Raw genomic sequence first — 13,654 nt, 5'->3', positions numbered from 1 at the left:
TTCTTCTTTCTTTTCATATTTATTTGGTGGTTCTTCTATCACCAAATCTTATTCTTCTTCTTCTTCGGACATCTTTGGGCAATCATATTTCTTTCCACTCCTCAAGCTAATTGCACAAGCATTGTGTTTTGGGTTCTTTTAGGTTTGAGGAGGCAGTTTTCCTTGATTCTCCATTTAGCTCACCAATTGAGTAAGTTGTTCCATTTGATGCTCAAGATTCTTGATGCTTGCCTTGGTTTCTTGCTGAAAACTTTGAGTGCTAGTGGCAAGGCTTTTGACTATGTCTTCTAAGGACATGCTTGAAAGACCCGACATGTTGAGGAGGGGGTTGTGGTTCCCTCGGTTGGTAATTTTGTTGTGGAAATGGTGGCCTTGCTTGGTAATGGGGTGGTTGTCTTTGTTGATAGCTCATGTTTTGGTTGTTTTTCCACCCTTGATTGCCTCAGGGATTATCATAAGTTCTTTGATTGTGCCCGGAATAGCCTCCCATAACATTTTCTTCTTCATATTCTTCTTTCTGCAATTGAGGACACATATCAGTCAGGTGTCCCACTTTAGTGCAAATACCACAAGGATGGGGTGTGGATTGCACACCTTTGTCCTTAGTAAGCATCATTACTACCTTAGTCAACTCGGACACTTAAGCTTCAATTTGAGGAGTGGGCACTTCTTTTACACCTCGGGGTGCATCCGTGTACCAATCTTCATCTTGACTAGTATCCTTTGAATCTTCCGCCATGTTTCTCGAATCTCAGTTGGGGTGTTATCGGTCAAAGATCCTCCACTTGAAGCATTAAGAAGTCTTCTTTCCCAAGGAGTCATGCCTTCAATGAAGTGTTGGAGGATTTGATACCCACTAATACCATGTTGTAGGCAACATGCACAAAAGCTTTTTCAACCTCTCCTAATATGTATGAAATGCTTATCTCTTGTGTTGTTTGATCCCAATTATCTCTCTATTTAAGGTTGGGGCTTTCATTTATGGGAAATATTTATCTAAGAAGAAGCGTTCAAGGTCTACCTATGTGTTGACCGTCCCCGGTGGAAGGTTATAAAGTCAATCTTTTGTTGAGTCTTGCACTGCAAAGGGGAATGCCCTAAACTTGATTTGGTCCTCCATGACATTGTGTGGTTTCATGCCAACACACACAACATGGAGCTCTGTGAGGAATTTGTGGGGATCTTCATTTTCTAGGCCTCTAAAGGTTGGGAGGAGGTGGATAAGACCGGATTTTAGTTCAAGGTTTGTGGCTGCCGGATAGGTGATGCAAAGAGGTTGTTGAGTAACCTCTTGCCTCGCCTATTGGCGAAGGGCTTGTTCGGGTGGAGGATTTGGAGGTGAATTCTCTCCATGTTTATCTCCCATGGTATGAGTAGGAATTGAGGATTTTACTGGTGTGGAGTTTTGGGATGTTATGAGTAGATGAAGAGGGTGTAGTGGTATTTCTAGATGAGGATGGTTGAGGTGAGAGTGAGAGGGTTTTTGTTTCATTTCTAAAACACTTGAGAAGGCTATGTCCGCCCAAATGTTGATGACCGGAGGGGTAGATGATGAAGAAGTTCTAGAATCCGGTTGCCTCTTACGAAGCTTGGCTTGCTTCCGTATCCTTTTTGCAGTATTCTCTATCTCCGAGTCAATTGGAAGTGGTGTACCTGTACAAAAAGATCTAGGCATAAACAATTAGTAACACTGTATCCCCGACAACGACGCCAATTTGTTAGGCGTGTCAAACCCAACAAATAATATAGGTACAATAGACTCCAAATACACTACTTTAATGCACTAAAGAGTAGTACAAGGCAAGCAGGGTCGAACCACATAGACACGGGGTAAAAGTATATACCTCTTTGCCCAAGGTACTTTGGTCACAAAGCTGTTTTTGTTTGCAAAAGTAAAATAATAAAATTACAATCTACTTTAAAAACATGCACAAAATGAAATAAACTTGTAAACAGTTTGATCAAATGGTTCTAGTTCTAGTTCTCAATGTTGTTGTTCAACTTGATTATGACCTGATGTAATTCATGATTGCTATTCTAAGTTGGTACTAGAAGATATTAACACGCTCTAATTCCTCTCGCTTATCAAACTATCTAACCAAAACACGCTCTTTGACTAGACCTAGCTTTACTAATTCAACCTAAACACGCTCTTAAATTGTATTGAAAATTTGCATTCAGTTTTGTACAAGCTTCCTAATAATGTTCACTTCTTCTTATACCCTTGGGAGTGTGAAAACATGTGATATATGTTTTACAATAAGAACACTTGTTGTTTGTTACCAATAATTAACTTTATAAAACGATTAGGTGCCCTAAAAGTTAATTAACTGCACAAAAATTCAATTCATGAAAGTGGTCAATCAAACACAAATCAAATTCAAGGATTCTAGTTTAAGCAAAAACATAATCACTAGAATAGAATCACAAATCAAACATCAAGTCATATGCTTCAAGTCAAGCAATCAACATGTTGTGAACAAGAACTAGAAACTAGGGTTTCTTAGCCATACATGGCTAAGAACAAATCAAACAAGAATAAAGATGGAATTGAAATGTTTAATGCTTACTAAAATGAAATCAAAAGTGTTTGCAATGATTTGGTCTTCTCAAAAGCTCCAAGAATTCTCCCAAGATCGCCCAAAAGTTGCTCTAGAAACTGTCTCCCCCCAAATGGAGACGTCTCCACTTGTTTTATTAATGCTCGCGTGCTTGCCATAAGGCCATGCATTTTTAGCATGGCCATGCCTTTTCCCCATGTGTTTTTTGCATGCCTATGTGTTTTTGGCATGACCCATGCTTTTTGCTAAAAGCCACGAGTCATGTTGCTCAAATATAAGATGATAAAGGACAATCACGACCTGTGTCGGTGTGACATGAACCGTGTTTTAAACGTAGTCATTTGCTATGATAATAATGCACAATGACTCTGTAACACCCTGATTATTTATTAGATAAATAAATAAATTAATGAACGAATGAACGGTAGCCTAAAATAAATAATTATATATCAAAAGATGGTCCGGAGGAGTTAATTGACACAATTTAGAAGTTGGGAGTCAAAGGTGTAAGTTTCGGGATTTACTTTGTAAATATTTTTAAAGACAGGGGGTGTTTGGCATAATTTAGGCCTATTATGAAAAGATTTTATGAATTCAGGGGCTAAAGAGTAAATTCTGGACTTAAATTGTAAAGGGTTTTAGGAGGGAGGGTTTAAATGGTAAGTTATGAGCTTTATTTGTAAGGAAATAAACATGAGGGGCTTATAATGTAAATATGAGAAAGTTATTCGCCGACTATATATCCTTCCCATCGTTTAAACCCTAACCCTAAACATATTCATCGACCGTCATCTCTCCCAACAACCGCCACCTATTCCTTTTTAGTCACCAACCGCCATCACCAGCCACCCAGACACCCTCCGACCACCTAACAACTATTGAGTAATGTTGAAGACCGAATGGGAGGGGAACGAAGTTGCACCACTGGAGATCAGAGGAGTGGGGTTGTGATGGCCATCATTCATGACTCTCGAGCCACTGCCACCATCGATGTCGAGCAAGAAAGACCACTGGGATAAGTTGTCGTCGCCATTCCTACCGTGGTCGAGGCCAGGGACCAGTCCAGGGCGCCGTTTTAGTCAGAACACTGATGCCACCCTTGTTCCGCAACTACGTCTCTGCCGCTTCCTTTCTACTGTTACATTTCTGCTGCTACTTCACCACCCAGACGCCACAGCCGCTGCCTGTGACATCGTGGGCGGCCGAGGAAGGAAACAGTCGAAGACCGGAGATGGGTTTTACGCCGCTACTGCGCTAGGGTGTTGCTAACGTCGCCAACAGCCACTAGGAGGGTGGCTGGACTCGTTGCAAGAAGGATAGCATGTGGTGTTCGTTATTTCATGAAAATGGTGTCGGTTTGGCCGGAATCCACGAGATCAGCCACCACCACCACCGTGAGGTGGTGGCTGCCACCATCAACAGTCGCTTGCCGCCACTAGATGGCTATGTTGGTGTGTATGTGTGTAGCGTAGCGTGTGTGTGTATGTGCGGTTTGGTTATTTCGTTGTAATATTTGTATTAATCGGAATAGTGAAGAAAATCTGTCACCACCACCGTTAGGTGGTGGCTGTCGTCTCCTGCCGCCACCAACCGCCGTGTCGGGTGGTGGTGTTCTTTGCCTCACTGTGTTGATTCGTTTGGGCTTAGTGAAACCCTAATGGGCCTTGTAATCCCTAATGGACCCAATGGAGCTTAATGGACCTAAAAGCCCAAACATGTGGCTAATAGGCCCAATAAAGCCCTGATTGACCTAAAAGCCCAACAAACTGATAAATAGGCTAGTATTTGGGTTAGAAACCCTATTAGGGTTTGGAAAACCCTGATGCCAATAAAACCCTAATTTTGAGAATTTATCGGGACATACACGAGAATTATTTAATAACTTGAAATATTAAATAATAATCATTGGCATAAATTAATCTAAGTAATATTGGACTTAATGGATTAAGTCCTTAGTGGATTAAGTCCTTAGTAGGTTAAGTCCTTAGTAGGTTAAGTCCTTAATAGGTTAAGTGAGAAACACTTAACCCTAATCGTCATTTTATGTGAAACCCTAATTTCACTTGGACCTTGAGTTGGGCCTTTCCATTGGCCTTTGGTAATTGGATTATTAATGGGCCATCCAAGAATAACCTAATGGACTAGAATATGTTGATGGGCTTAGGGTAAGACCCATATGAGGGTTTGGGCCCAATTTGGAAAATTGGGCCATAGTTTGGGCCTTTGTGATTATGAGATATTAGGCCATTAAAAATACCAAATGATGGACTGGATTTTTGGTTGGGCCTTAGAATGAGACCATGCAAAGGTTTGGGCCTAATTATTAATTTGGGTATTGTTTGATGTTGGTAGTTCGGGAATTTGTCAACCAACAGTTGGAAGTTCATCGGCGAGACTTCAACAGTGTGAGGTGAGTCTTCTCACCATACCAATGGGTCTAAGGCACCAAGCCCGACCCATTTTATGTTATGTGGTACACTAGCTGTAGTAGAAATATGTGGTATGATAGTTAGCTTTTATGCCAAGTGGTATGCTAGTGATTATATGATATGTGTTATGCTAGTTGTCTTTGTGATACTTGCATGGAAGACCTTCGGGGAAGGGGGGGGGGGGGGAGCCCGTGGCATTGAATGTAATACCATGTGGGGTAGCCCATGGCAGTCCTAGGTAAAGACCATGTGGGGTGGCCCATGACATTGGATGTAAGACCATATGGGGTACCCCATAATAGTCCTAGGTAAAGAGCATGTGGGGTAGCCCATGACATTCTTACAGGTTTTTGTATGCATGGCTTATGTGTTATATGTAGCTTTTATAGCTCACATGATATGTGATATATGGATTGTGTGTATGATATGCTTTGGGAAACTCACTAAGCTTCGTGCTTACATGTTTTGTTTATGGTTTCAGGTACTTCATTTTCAAAGGAAAGGAGCCGGCTCGATCACAATGCATTACACCATGTTTTTCACACATGAGATCTTTGGGATTACACTCTGATATTATTTTATGATAACATGGTTAATTATTGATACACTGGTTTAACATGAGATATTATTATGACTGTTTTATACTGATGGTTTTATGTAATAACTTAAATAAAACGAAATTTTTGATCTTGAAATTTAGGATGTTACAGACTAGGGTTATGCCTTCATGTTCTCTTCCATGGCATGACTGATACATCTTTTCATGCTCCAAAGCTCCAAGCATCCAAGTTCCATGCTCCAAAATGTCTACAAAATATATCAAAAAATAGTGAAGTACCAGACATTCTTAAAGAAATATGCAGTTGCCCAAATAATTAACTAAATGCAATAACTATGAAGTAGAATGCTATGAAATGACTAAATTAAACATACAAAATAGGTGCATAAAATGCACCTATCAGGAGATTAAGAGAATTTTGTTGTTTACCTTATCATAGGTAAAAGCCATGAAACATAGGAGCCAATGAGTCCTATTTATAGTTGATAAATCACAAAGATAAACCTTGATTTAAATAATTACATAATAGATTTAATATATTTAAATTTCTATCCCTTTCACCTACAAGCAGGTTTCTAGAAACCCTACAAGACTTCCTTAAAACCGTCCATAACATGGTAGATTATAGAATTGTCTTCCTTTGCTCCTTTATTGAATAATTACAATTAATGTCTTTCGCCTTTAATTAATTCCAATTAATCCTAAATTAATTATAGATTAATTCTGATTAATAATTAATTAACTTCAACTATTTCTAGTTAATTATTAATCATATAATAAATTAACAAATCATTTTATCTCTTCCCCTTAAGTAATTTCTAGTTATTTCTAGTTATTAAGGGCAACCTAAAAAGGAATTTACTATTATTCCATAAAGTTATATCAATTTAGTATTTACTTTGATCAATTTAGTTATAACCTTGGATACATATTCAAAAAGGAAAATGAAAATAACTTTGCTCTGGTGGTTTTTCAATACGGGAAGGCTTCCCCAAATTCCGTCGACACCCCCCCCCCCCTCTCCCTTCTGATGTTGTAAACCCGTTTGGCACCTTATCACCACCATCCCCGACCACTCATTATCAACAACTCCCCATCTACGTCTTCCATATTTCTCCGTCGAAACCCCTAAAGCCAACCACCGACCATGTCACAACCTCTAATGAATAACCACTACCATCATTGTTTACGTTAATCCTAAGAGCGTTCATATTAGATACGAACAAAAAAGCAACATTATCACTATCAACAACTGCAAGAACCGACCAATCTCTTAACGAGTTACACATGTAATGAATAGAGACAAAAGACAATTTAAGAACAAAGGCGGTGAGAACCGGGTGGAAGAGTTGGATTGGAGGCAAATGACAGTATCTTTACATTTGCAAAAGCAATCGAGGAAGACCAAATATCAGACATACGAGAAACCCACCTAAGATCGGCTCCAACCCAACCAAAAGCCAAAACCATAAAATAAATACCAGAGTTATTGTTCGTATAAGTTACATGTTTATTAATATATTTATACATAATTAAAATTTGATGGTTAACAAAAAAAACATAATATAATATCATATTCCTAATCTGATTCCAAACACTATCTATGTCTCGTACTAAATCGTCTCATATATAATATAATTTTTTTTATGAAGGTAATTTGATAGTGTGAAAGTTGATCCCAACGAAACAACGAACAACCGATTCATTCACAAATTGCCCATCCCTTATATATTTTTTACGTTTCTTTTTTCATCACTGCCTTCTAGACGACGACGATCCCCGCCCCTGCTCCCTCCTAACGACTTATCATTCGTCCCTGTCGTCGGCGTGACGGCGTCGCCGTTCAATAAACCCTCCCGATTTCACTAAACTCTCCCAGCCTCCCTTCTCCGCATATCCATTTCAATAAACCCCATCCCACGAATACTTCATTGGCGAGGAGCCCCAATCAAAACAACGAAATCACCACCTTACTCTCTCCATTAAATTACCCTCTCATTCTCACTCCCCGAAGTATCCCCAGCTTTCCCACCATACAAAACCCTAGTTTTTTTCTACGTGCTAACTTTATATTCGAAGCCGAACTGCTGCGTATCTGGATCAACTTCTGTTTCGGAGCGAGGTAAGATACTGCACTGGTTTTTATCTGCAATTTAGATGTATGTCCATGTTCAAGCGATCGTGGTAAAATTGTTGAACTTGCGGAACTTGGACAATTAAATTAAACATCACCACTTTGCACGCCGTGCGATAACCTAGAAACCCTAAAACCCTTTATTTAAGATTCGAATTTCCTCCAGGAATTTTGAAGGTTTCGCCTAGGGCAAATTAATAATGGACAGTAGGAGGATGATTAAAAGAGAAGACTCTAAAAGAAGACAAACCCGTGATGATAATTCCCCCTCCATCTCGGATGACTCCGACAGCCATGATTCTTCTCCCCGACGACGCTCTTCTAGGAGAAGTAGAGAACGAAGCCGCAGTAGTAAGCACAACCGGCGTCGGGATTCAGATTCTGATTCCGATTCCGATGACCACAGGAGTAAGAAGAAAAAGAAGGGGACAGGGTCTTCGAAGAAGATTGGTGAAGATGAGATCGCTGAGTATCTAACCAAGAAAGCTCAGAAAAAGGTTCCAGTTCTTACACAAGTTAAATTTCTTTGACTAAATGTGACTTGTACCTTGTTTGGTGATTTGATTGTTTTACTTATGATTCTTTAGGCAACGAAAGTAGCAAAGAAGCTGAGAGCTCAGAATGTTTATGGTTATGCCAATGACTCCAATCCATTTGGTGATTCCAACCTCAATGAGAAGTAAGTTTCTAGTCCTTTGGTCTCTTTTATGTTGCCTTTTAGGCACATTCAGCTAATCACATAAGCCCATATGATTTCTTCTTTGATTTGAGGAAAAACATGATACAAAATTTCAGGTTTGTGTGGAGAAAGAAGATTGAGCGAGATGTTATTCAAGGAGCTCCTCTTGACATGTTCTCTGTTAAGGCCGAAAAGAAGAAACAGAAAGAAAGAATGGTATGTAACTTCCAAACCAATTATTTTCATTTTTTTTTCTCTTATGATTTCTGTTTACAATGTGATTCTTCATTCTTTTGTATTTTACTTTCTATCTATTCATATCTTTACATAATTCACAGGCCGAAATTGAAAAAGTTAAAAAGAGAAGGGAGGAAAGGGCCATTGAAAAAGCACAACATGAAGAGGAAATGGTAAAATTTGATATGTATTATGTATTATGTATAACTATCATTCTACTTTCTTTCTCATAATTATCAACCTTAATCTAATTTTGAAATCTTATTACTTTTTATTTTCTTATATTATTTTCTTATATAACTTGCAACCCATTATTTCTACAGGCCTTGCTAGCTAGAGAGCGTGCTCGAGCTGAATTCCAAGATTGGGAAAAGAAAGAAGAAGAGGTGGAATATTTTATTACTTTTCTTTTTCCACATTAAAAAAAATCTTATAATTTTTTTAAATATATCTTGTCATCTTGTGACTAACAACCTTGTACTATATCTGACATGTATTGGACTGGGACTGAGACTGAGAGTCTGAGACTGATGTCAATGGGACAAAAGTTGTAAATTTTTATTATGTGTGCAAATGACGTGAATGCCCTTGTCATGATTACAGTTTCATTTTGATCAAAGCAAAGTTCGATCTGGAATAAGGTTGCGTGAAGGGCGTATCAAGCCAATTGATGTACTGTCAAAGCATGTTAATCCTTCTGATGAATTTGATGTGGAATTAGAGGAGCCATACATGGTCTTTAAGGTAAAGATTGTTTCCTTTACTAATAGAGGTGGCAATCGTGTCGTGTCGTGTCGGGTTCGTGTCGTGTCGAAACACTAAACGGGTTGAAAGTGCTTGACCCTAACCCGACCCATTTAATTAACGTGTCGTGTCGTGTCAACCCGTTTATTTTCGTGTCGAGTTCGTGTCGGGTTTCGGGTTAGGGCTATACTTTGAAATATATCGTGTCATGTGAGGTTAAAAGATTGAGCATGTTAAAAGAGTAGGAGTTGGGTAGGCGGAAAGGAAAAACTAATAGTTTGGAGGTAGAATAGATGAAGTCATAGCATGTTTAGATGACAAAATTAAAAGAGTGGAAGTTGGGGAGGCGGATGAAAAGGTCGCAAGGATGTGAGAGTGGTGAAAGAGACTGGGTAGTTTGGAGAGAGAATGGAAAAACTGAAATTAAGTCTTGATCTAGACGGCTAAGTCATTTCAACATTACAAAACGACTCAATTCGAAGGTTTTCTTTTACTTATGGTTTTGGTTTTGTATCTTTCTAGTTTATTTAAATAATTAAAAAAAACTTGCATATAAATAAACGGGTCATTTTCGAGTCATATTCGAGTTGAAATTCTCAACCCTAACCTTACCCGTTTAATTTTCGTGTCGTGTCGTGTCAACCCATTTATTTAAACGGATTGAAATATCTTACCAACCCATTTATTTCGTGTCGGGTTCGTGTCGGGTTTCGTGTCGTGTCAATTTTTGCCACCTCTATTTACTAAGGGGCAGAATTGGAATTTACTTCCATTCCATTCTGGCATTTGGTTGCAAATAATGGAATTGAATTCTGTTGGAGTTTACAAGATTCTAATAGTGATACTTTCCCTTCTGTAAACTCATGGAATTCAATTTCATTTCGTTTCATTTCTCTCTCACTTGTTTAAATTACTGAAATGCCCTTTTAAGCCCTATTATTAGCGTTTTAGTATGTTAGTTTCTTATTCTTATTTTTCTTGATTTACACAGGGTTTGACAGTTAAGCAAATGGAAGAGCTTCATGAGGACATAAAAATGCATCTTGATTTGGACAGGGGAACACCAACTCATATACAATATTGGGAGGTAATCTCTCTCTCTCTCTCTCTCTCTCTCTATATATATATATATATATATATATATATATATATATATATATATATATATATATATATATATATATATATATATATTATCCATAAGTACTATTTTTTTTCCAGGAAAAATCCTTTTTTTTTAATGTCAATTATTAAAGGGTTAATCTCATAAAAGACCTTATATTTTGTGTTAACTTTATTTTTTTTCCTGAAAAAGACCTTGCATTTTTTCATTTTTTCCGATCCCGGCCCTTTTAGTTATCTTTTTTCCAAAAAAAGTTGTAAAAAATAATACAAAGTTGATGGTTTATTTGGAAGCATTTAGAAGGCCGAGGTTTTTTTTTTTTTTTTCCGGAAAATAATATAAAGGTGAGGGCTTTTTTGGAAAAGAATGAAAAAATACAAGGTCTTTTTCAAGAAAAAAATAATTTTGAGGTTTAATCTGAAAAAAAACCAAAATTTAAGGTGTTTTATGAAATCAACCTTTTTTTTTTTCCCAAAAAACTTGTAACTTGTAAAATGCGAGGGTTTTTTCGAGAAAAACTAAAAAAGTTGAGGGTTTATTTTGAAGCATTTAGAAGGTTGAAGTTTTTTTTGGAAAAAATACAATGTTGAGGGCTTTTTGGGAAAAAAAAATACAAGGTCTTTTTCAAACAAAAAATAAATGTGAGGCTTAATCCAAAAAAAACACAAAATATAAGGAGGTAAGGAAACTTATGTTAAATGACCAAAAATACCCTTATATTGATTCTGATGAACAAGATAAGAAGGTAAGGAAAATTATGTTAAATGACCAAAAATACCCTTATATTGATTATGAGTAACAAGATAAGGATGTAAGGAAATTGATGTTAAACGACCAAAAATACCCTTATATTGATTATGAGGAACGAGATAAGGTGGTAACGAAATTTATGTCAACTGACGAAAATACCCATCATGATTAAACAGGCACTATTGGTGGTATGTGAGTGGGAATTAGGCGAGGCACGTAAAAAAGATACATTGGATCGAGCTAGAGTCAGAGGCGAACAACCACCCGCTGAACTACTTGCAGAAGAAAGAGGTTTGCACTCAAGCATAGAAGCTGATGTCAAGAAGCTTCTAGATGGAAAGTCATTCCTTGCCCTCGAAGCTCTCCAATCACAAATCGAGTCACAAATGCGTTCAGGCACTGCTAAAGTTGTCGAGTATTGGGAAGCTGTTCTTAAACGCCTTCACATCTACAAGGCCAAGGTATCATCATCACCATCACCATCATCACCACCACCATCATCATCATCATCATCATCATCATCATCATGTAATTTGGTGTGTGTTTTGCAGGCTTGCTTAAAGGAAATTCACAATAAGATGCTGAGGAAGCATCTAGAACATCTTGAGAAACCATCTTACGGGGACATGGAACGAGACAAAACCGTTTCACCCAAAGTGGAGGAAGAATCCGATCATGATTCCAAGGGTATTTCCGTCAATTCACCCCCAGTCTCTCCTGAACCAACACATGACAAGACAATGGAGGAAGAAAAAGAAGAAGAAGAAGAAGAAGCTGGCTCCTTCTCACCGGAGCTGTTACATGGTGATGAAAATGAAGACGCGATTGATCCTGAAGAGGACAGGGCTATTTTGGTAAATTACATCACCCATTCCCCTTTCACTTTCACTTTCGCTTTGTGTAATTATTGTAATTTGTAAAAAAACAGGAAAGGAAACGTGTGGAAGTTGTTGAAGAACAACAGAGGAAATTTCAAGAAGCAATGGCTTCGAGGCCACCTCCTTCATCTGAAGATAGTAATTTGGAAATGAGAGCTGTGAAAATAATGGGAGCTATGGATAATGGTGATGAGGTGTTTGGAAACAGTGATGAAGTTAATGTTGATTCACAGGTATTATTTATATTTATATTTTGTTTCGAAATTAAAAAAAAAAAAAAATGAATTTAAATTTACGGATGTGTGTGATTTTTTACAGGTGTACTGGTGGCATGATAAATATAGGCCTAGAAAACCCAAGTATTTCAACAGAGTGCACACGGGTTACGAGTGGAATAAATACAATCAAACTCATTATGATCATGATAATCCACCTCCAAAGATTGTTCAAGGATATAAATTTAATATATTTTATCCGGATCTTGTGGATAAAATTAAAGCTCCGATTTATACAATTGAAAAAGATGGTGATAGTGCTGAAACATGCATCATTCGTTTCCATGCGGGCCCACCCTATGAAGATATCGTAAGTTTCTTCATCATCATCATCATCATCATCATCATCATCATCAACTACTTTTATTTAATTATTAATATTATTATATCATTGTTTGTGACAGGCGTTTCGCATAGTGAACAAAGAATGGGAGTATTCACACAAGAAGGGATTTAAATGCACATTTGAACGTGGAATCTTGCATGTTTATTTCAACTTCAAACGTTATAGGTATCGTCGATGAGTCAAAGTCAAAGTCAATTGCATTGACTTTTGTTTTGAGATTGAGTTTGAGGTGAATCTTTTCTACATACATACTGTTTCTTTGACTTGTACTTTGACCATAGATGGTTGTACTTTGTAACTTTGAGCATCGTTTATTTTGTTTAAGATGCGATGAAAGGGTGAATACATTTCCTTAATTATCTAGACGTGACTAGTTTTTATTGTAATCTCTTAATTACTTTTTCTAGCTTCTGTTGGTTTTAATGGTTAATGCTGCCGTTTAAAAAAAAAAAATTGTAATAAAAAAGATGTTAAAAGAAATTTGGATGTATGTGTTGATGTAATTGTTGGACAAATAATGATACGTTTATATATTGCTGAAGTAAATCAGCTTACAACAAAATAATATGTTTCTCCTCATGTTGATGATTTATTTATTTTTTTCAGCTCACAACATATGTAAATCATATCTTTTTGATCCATTCAATTAAAAAAAATACAAAAAAATTAAAATAAAATCTTAATTAGCAATAGAGTTACCGTCGGTACCTTTAAGATACCATTCTTCAGCAGGTAGTAGATTGTTTAATTGGTTTCGTTAACCCACTTTATTATTTTTCTTTACTTTTTCTCTCTTATTTTCTTTGGTGCCATGTGTTTTAAGACTTGTACCTTAGTTGTTTTGTATTTTTTTTAATTGAGTGGGTTGAGAAAAATAGAATTTCTGTGTGTTGTGGGTTAGGAAGGATGAAGAAAAAAAGAAACAAAAACTCATGTGAT

The 13,654-nt window shown here is 37.2% G+C and overlaps 1 protein-coding gene across 1 annotated transcript; it reads left to right on the top strand.

Moving 5' to 3' along the window:
* Nucleotides 1-7,277: 7,277 nt before the first annotated feature.
* Nucleotides 7,278-13,101, top strand: LOC145030888 (cactus-binding carboxy-terminal, cactin). Its single transcript, XM_078979326.1, has 13 exons — nucleotides 7,278-7,671; nucleotides 7,850-8,180; nucleotides 8,271-8,362; nucleotides 8,479-8,578; nucleotides 8,701-8,772; nucleotides 8,923-8,985; nucleotides 9,203-9,343; nucleotides 10,335-10,430; nucleotides 11,393-11,677; nucleotides 11,768-12,070; nucleotides 12,145-12,327; nucleotides 12,413-12,679; nucleotides 12,774-13,101. The coding sequence occupies exons 2-13, from the start codon at nucleotides 7,884-7,886 to the stop codon at nucleotides 12,891-12,893; spliced, it is 2,019 nt and encodes a 672-aa protein (XP_078835452.1). The 5' UTR covers nucleotides 7,278-7,671; nucleotides 7,850-7,883; the 3' UTR covers nucleotides 12,894-13,101.
* Nucleotides 13,102-13,654: the final 553 nt, after the last annotated feature.

This window comes from Lactuca saligna, chromosome 2 (assembly GCF_052625555.1).
Source record: "Lactuca saligna cultivar CGN05327 chromosome 2, ASM5262555v1, whole genome shotgun sequence".
Classification (NCBI taxonomy): Eukaryota; Viridiplantae; Streptophyta; class Magnoliopsida; order Asterales; family Asteraceae; genus Lactuca; species Lactuca saligna.
This window is presented reverse-complemented; position numbering and strand designations above follow the sequence as displayed.

Coding starts and splice junctions, on each gene's coding strand:
- LOC145030888 (XM_078979326.1), top strand. CDS start 7,884: ATGGACAGTAGGAGGATGATTAAAAGAGAAGACTCTAAAAGAAGACAA. Junction 8,363..8,478: donor GATTCCAACCTCAATGAGAA/GTAAGTTTCTAG, acceptor ACAAAATTTCAG/GTTTGTGTGGAGAAAGAAGA. Junction 8,579..8,700: donor AGAAACAGAAAGAAAGAATG/GTATGTAACTTC, acceptor CATAATTCACAG/GCCGAAATTGAAAAAGTTAA.